This window comes from Octopus bimaculoides, chromosome 10 (assembly GCF_001194135.2).
Source record: "Octopus bimaculoides isolate UCB-OBI-ISO-001 chromosome 10, ASM119413v2, whole genome shotgun sequence".
Classification (NCBI taxonomy): Eukaryota; Metazoa; Mollusca; class Cephalopoda; order Octopoda; family Octopodidae; genus Octopus; species Octopus bimaculoides.
The window spans coordinates 93,818,328-93,825,331 of NC_068990.1; the positions used below are offsets into that span (position 1 = coordinate 93,818,328).

A 7,004-nucleotide genomic window follows, 5' to 3' on the forward strand; every position below is an offset into this window, starting at 1 on the left:
TTTGTCTCCCTCTTCCACTTTTCCATTTTTTCCCCCCTTAGACGCTTGGCAAACACTCTGTATATCTCCCCTTGTCACAAACACACTCTTTCTTTCTTTCTCTCTCTCTCTCTCTCTCCTTCACGTGCGTAGGCACAGATTTGACTTTTCGCCTTGGCAACCAAACTTCAAAATTGGTAAAAGTTTACAGCTATACGTGGGTGCCTCTGAGAGAAAAAATTGACGAAAATGCAGGGTCATGACGAATCCCCTTCTAAAATTGGAGCGACATGCGTGCTAACTTGTGGACATGCATAAAATACATTCACGTACACACACACACACACACACACATCGCCACTTTTATAGATATGATATATGAAAATAAAGACTAAACAGTTCAGCAGATTGTGTTAAATTAATGAATTAAGATGGCGATACAAGTTGCCAAAAATCCTCAATGAAAATTCAAAGGAAAACTTGTAACTCAACTTGGTATCTTTCCCACAAATGTCGACCTGCAATAGTTTAATCAGAACACCAACAACACCAAAGTCAGCAGACTCAGAGTGTTTGCAAGGGCCATGAGCTCTGCCTCTTCCTATAGACTCAACAGATAAAATCATTAATTAAACATTTAATTAATTATGCGGTATATATCCTTTATTGGATAATCTGAGATTTGATGTTGGTATGCCTACATCGTTGAATAAATGTCAAGAAATATATTCCCGTGGTCAGAAAAATACGGGATTGTTGTAACTAATTTCGTTCCCCAACACCCATATCTGCCGCCGCCGCCGCACGCGCACACATTTTACCCTTTATTTGTTCGAGTTATTGCATTGCGGGTGGGACGAATCGATCCCGGTACTTATATTTTTATCTGGTACTTATTCTATTGTCGAACCGCCAAATTATGAGGACGTAAACAAACCAACTACGTTTATCAATGAGAGGGAGGACAGTAATGCCACACACATATACAAAGGGCTTCACACAGATTCTGTCCCCTAAATTCACTCATAGAGCATTGGTCGGTTCGGGGTTATTGTAGGGGACACATGCCCAAAGTGCCGCGCAGTGGCTGCAAAGCGAGCTTCATAAACCACACAACAAAAACGGAAAGAGAAACATTTGTAATTGTTGTAATGGTTCTGTGTCCATGGTGAGAGTTCTTATTTGGAGCGAATCAAGAAGGAAAAAAATTGCAGGTTGCCAGACATTTCAGAGAGGAAGGGTGAAAAAAGACACAGCAGATTTCTCAACCAATGAAATTGGAGCGTTGTAAGGGGAGGAGAAGGAGGACAGTGAGAAGGCGAATGGAAGCAGAGTGTGTGATACATAACGATAGAGATAAGACGTCGTGAATGTAGAAGAAAGGGAAAAAGAAAATGTTTAAAAAGACACTGCGGTGATGAAACAACGAAAGCAGAATGGTAGTGGGTTTGAAGATGAGATAAAGTAAAAGAGTGATTAGTGGAAATAAATATATTATTGAAGTGTAGGGTGTTTCACTGGTAACGCGTACAAATTAAACGTGGAAGTAAGGGTACGTGTGATTGAAGGAACAGCCGGAGTAAAGAAATAGTCTGTTAGTATTAGAACGTCAGTGTGGAGTTGATAAAAGAGAAAGCGAGAGAAAGTGGGGGGAGAGTATGTGTGTGTGTCTGTGTGTGTGTGTGTGTGCGTTCGTGAAAACTGATTGTGGAGCTGTTTCATTCATTGATGTAGTAAAGCGGCAAGCCTCCCAAAGCCATTGAGCTGTTTGCTGTCTATTGTACGTAGATATACACATAATACACTCGCGTGCGAACGCGTGTGCGTACACCACCACACACACACACACACACACACACACACACACACACACACACACATGTTGTGTGTAAAATTTAGACGTTGGCTCACATAACTACTTTAATTTCGCTTTCTGAGCGTGCACTGATAAACGTGGAGACGTATACACATATATAAACATGCAGACAAACATACAAGTGTCTATTACACATTAATAAACGCTCGCACACGTACCTGTCGTATATGACACACCACTATCTTCTACGCTGTTCTCCAGTCATTCAGATAAACAAAACAACCAACAACAAACAAACACTTTCTAAACAAACAAGTTGGGTTCCGGAAAAAAAAAACATTTACGGCGACGTCGTAATAATAAACAATCTCGCAGACAGCTACCATGACCGAAGTGTGGACTAAGTTGTTTAATAGTTCATAGTTCAAAGTCCATAAGAAAGATACTTTCGTTGAACGTCTGATGACAAAAACGGACGTTTATCTATAAAAAATAAAAAAATAAATAAATAGAAATACAAGCGACAGACACTCTTAGTCTAACGGTCGAGGTAAACGGACTTACATTACTGCTGTTCAGGCACAGGACAACTATGGTAAGTTTGTTGTTGTTGTTGTTCATCTTTTTATTCTCCCATTCTCTTCGTATTTCTCCTCATCAATATCTTTTCGGCAGAATCGTGTGTCGGGTCTTGCGATATTCCTCATCCCCGGTTCTTTACGGTTCTAATTGCAAATTCCATCGAGGGGTCAATTTTTGGTTTTCATCCTTTCAGGACGAGTCCTGAGCAATCCGATGCAATCCATTACCCGTCAAAGAAACAAAAGAAAATGAAAAAAAAAAACAAAAAAAAACATTCTTTCGGTATTGGTTTACTGGGTGTCAGTCTCGAAAACGAGCGACCATATAAAGGCTCCTTTGTTTTGTTGTTGTTTAGAACCAGGTCATCTTATATCCATCCTTGACCATCTCTCTTATTCAGGCAATGTATCTAAAACTACATTTTCTAATGTGTCCGTTTTAAAACATACTGCAGTGTGTGATTTGAAAAAATGACTGCCATTTCTCGCATACCGAACGACCGCCTATAGGCCTCCTCTAGAGGACTCGTATCTTCCTTTGTGTTTATGTAAGGGTGTTGGTATAGGATAACGTCCCCGCTATGGTTGTTGGAGTAATATTGAACATTAGAGACGTCCCTGATGCTGCTACTGTTGTAATTGTCCTTAAAAACGTTCTTATTTTTACCATGTTGTGTTGCTCCTAATTTACTCCTGGTCAAGGATACCAATGAACAATGGCGTTCCAGCCATGACCATATGGTTCTTTTTTTTTGTTTTTGAATACTGTCTATCTAAGACTACGTTGTCAAATGTATTCTAGCCCTTTTTAAAGACCGTAGAATGAAAATGGAGGGATATTTGGATGCTAATTCTAGAAAGTCGACTGACCAGGTGGATGGTCCTCTTATCGACTAGGGTTTTTATTTTATTTCATAGGACAATGGGGTTGGGGTGAACGATATGTTAGCACGGTAGAATTACATTTCAAACAGGGTGGCAGTTTGGTGGTATCATTAGAGCAGCAAACAAAATGCCGTGTTGTATATCTTGCTCTTTATATTCCGAGTTCAAAACGTGCCGAAGTCAGCTTTTCTACTCATCCTTCCATATTCGATGATAAAGTACCAATCAAGTGGTCGGGGTCGATGCAATCAACTCCCAATCGGTGTCAACATGAATTAGGCTTGGATGGTAGAGTAAAACCCGCAACCCCCGTCCAACCGTGATGCTCCGACGATCGATGAAGTCACGCACCGGTGGCGGTTCCCTGTCGTTGCCGTCAGTATTACCTCACACCTTTTATTACTGACAATATAACAGACACAATCTAATCGTTAACTCCCTGCTCATTCTCCATCCTCTCTCTCACTATATGCATACACCTGTCTGTCTGTCTCTCTCCCTCTCCTTTTCTCTCTCTCTCTCTCTCTCTCTCTCTCTCCAGTGGACTCTAAAGAAGTGGACTGAAAAGTAGTCCTGAAACCCTGTCCACTTCGACTTTCCTACTCTCTTATTGCTCCAGTCATTTCATTAAAAAAAAAAAGCCATTAACGACACTTGGTTGATTCAATTAGCAAAACCATTAAATATATTTGTGGCCTTCTTCTAACGTTTCTGTTGTTGTTGTGCACCTTTAGTCAACTCAGATCGAATAGATTTACGATATGTAATGGATTGATTTGATGACAGCATGAAATCCTTCACCCCTACGAGCAGACCTGGTTGCAGCCTTATTATGCACATTCTGTTATGCATTGTTTTTGACCGTTTAGAGTGCAGTGAGCCAGTCTGGGCATGTTGCAGTTACCCTGCTACAAGCATCAACTCTTTCTCTTACAAAACACGTTTATTGTTTTCTAAAATTTACCTTTGATCTTCGTGTATAATATATGATGTCCTCTCTATAAAAATATTCCCCTTCCTATCCCCCCCCCACACTGCAATGATTATATAAGGCCTCTGTCGTTCAAGGTCGACACTGTATCTACATATGCAGGCCTGGGCAATATTTTTGAGGAAGACTGACTGTTGTCCATTACATGCAAGTCTCCATTCTTCGTACCATTGATATTTATTGAAGGGAAAATCTTCCGACTTGGTCTGATACAACTTAGCACCAGAATCGTTAGATACTGCAACGCATCTCGCTCGGCCATCTAACAGGTGCGTCGACCCACAGCCTTGGATTGCGACAGAACTAAAAGGAATTTAAGTTTAGAGGGATTTGAATTTAGAACGCAGAGAATCGGAACAATTACCCCGTGGCATTCGAACGAACACTGTCGCCGATTTAATGGTAAAGCTTATGTCAGAAGGAAAAATAAGCAAAACCCTGACGCAAAAAACTATGTAAAAGCTATCCATTGCGCAATAATCCACAAATGCATAAGATTTGAAATATGTTTGGAAAATGTCCGAGATATATAGAGCCTACCTTAGTAATCCACTTGAAGACCATGTTACTGAACTTTTCTCTACAATCTCGTCCAGGGACGAATTGCAAGAACATAAATAAAACGCCTGTAGGGACGCATATGTGTTGTGAGAAACCTACTCATCGCTTGTTTTACTAATTCATTGTTATGTAACTTAAATTAATTTACTGTTTGGACTCTACGACTTAAATCAGTGTTTTTTGTCCACCCGGATTCTTGGAGAATTTCGTCAGCGGATAGTTTTAAATTTCAATATGGGTAAAATTTTACCTTTGGAAGAGTAACACCTTCTTCTTGTCTTAGTTTGTTTCTAATGGTGAGACACAACAGAAACAGATGGACTCGGTCGGAGCGCGCAGTAGTTGTCATTCTGTACTTCTCTCCTCACAGATGTTTTTTGCAATGAAACTATTGTTATTTAGCTATTGATCGATCGTGGTTGAGCAGACGATTGATGAGAGACCTTCTAACTGCGACCATCTCACCTTTTATTCGGGAAAGCGTGTTTCCAGGACTATATTCCCCTTGATGCCTCCTGATACTATTCCCAAGTATCCAGTAATAATTGGCACTATCTTCATCTTTTTCATTTCCCACAACCAGGCTATTTCATACTTAAGAGAGTTGTATTTATTTTTTGCCTTCCAACTTGACTATTCGTGGGTCAAAGGGGCATGTAACATCAACTATAGAGCGCATGTGGTGCACCTTGTCCACCACCACTAGGTCCGTTCTGTTATGCTCTAGTACCTAATCTGTTTGGATTGGGAAATCCCAGGGAATTTTGCTAGTCTCCGACTCTGTCACTCTTTGCCGTTTGTTCTCATACCACGTCTTGCCTCTCTCTACCCCCCACTTTTCGCACAGTTTCCAATGGAGCACTTTCGCTACCTGGTCGTGTCGCCACAACTTGTGGTGGCTTTGGGCAAGTCTAGGGCATTCGTTCGTGCTATGGGCAATGGTTTCATCCACTTCATTGCAGATGTGGCACAGCAGAGACTCTTCCTCAGTCCTCAGGTTGACCCTCCTCCAGCTCATGACCAAGGCTTAGTCTTGCCAGTATAATGTTCTCGGTCTCTTTTTTTAGGGTTCCTTTCTTCAGCCAATCCCACCTAGGTTTTCCAGCAACTTCTGTTGTGGCTTCATTGAACTGATTGTGTAGTCCCTTATTGTGTAATTCTTCTTCGTGTCCTTTTTGTACTTCTTCCTTTGTTTTTTCCGTTTTTTTTCTCTCTGCTTTCAATACTCCCTCTTTCTTAACTGATTCTAGCAAGATTTCCTTACTCTGGGAGGAGAAGCAAAGTCAGAAAGTTGAACTGGAAGGTAGAACGCTACTATAACTGAAATTACTATTTATAGACACAGATATAAAAAAAAAATGACAGATAAAAAAAATATTATGATAAAATTCTTTGAAAAAGCAGACTAAAATTCGTCCTTCCATCAAGTCTGCTTTTTTAAGAGTTCTTTTTTAAATATAGTTAATAATTATTAATCTAAGGAAATTCCTTTCCGAATATATATTTATATCTGTCCATCTTTCTGTTCGTCTGTAAATGACTGCTTCGCTAGTGAGGTGTAATAAAGCCTAAACATGTCCAGAGTTGTCACCCCGTTCTGGCAACGCTCAAAGTTTTCCCCTCTCCTCTTCATTCCTTATTCTCAAGTTTAACTTGAGACTCCAGTGCATCGTCTTATTTCAAATTCTTTGTTTTTCCGTCATCCACTGTGTTCTTTGTATTGTATTCAGTGTTTACACCTCGGTACGGGTATAGTTTTGATTAATTACTGAAGTTTTCTTGTTCGCCACATTAGCTGTATTAACGCTTGCTTCAGTATACATCTCAAGAGATTTCCCTTTATATTGATCCATGTATATTTATATAGCCTCACTGTCCCCAGAGAAAGTCACTCTAACTGTTCTACTTTGCTCCGCTAAGTTCAGTCTTTCACAAACAACAGAGGAACACTTGTCTTGCCGTGAGATTCTCATCAAATCTTTGTTGCAATTTCCAAGTTTGACGTTCCTTTAAAAAAACCTGTCGAAAAGCACAAAGATTTAGCACCCATGAGATATAATGTACTTCTTTCTTTCTTTCTTTCTTTCTTTCTTTCTTTCTTTCTTTCTTTCTTTCTTTCTTTCTTTGTCGTATGTCAATCCACATGTATTATATGTCTGCATGTTTATGTGTGTGTGTGCTTGTGTGTGTG

The 7,004-nt window shown here is 40.0% G+C and overlaps 1 protein-coding gene across 3 annotated transcripts in view; it reads left to right on the top strand.

Moving 5' to 3' along the window:
- The window catches only part of LOC106874030 (leucine-rich repeat-containing protein 15), a 102,671-nt gene that overhangs the window by 54,175 nt on the left and 41,492 nt on the right, over positions 1–7,004 (top strand). Inside the window, exon 1 of one of the 3 annotated variants that reach the window (XM_014921590.2) lies at positions 1,822–2,390. The exons of the other annotated variants lie outside the window; for them this stretch is intronic. Coding sequence (XP_014777076.1) covers positions 2,388–2,390 — 3 coding nt within the window. The 5' untranslated portion in view covers positions 1,822–2,387. Of the gene's footprint in view, positions 1–1,821; positions 2,391–7,004 lie in introns of those variants that run through there. 3 annotated transcript variants of the gene reach the window in all.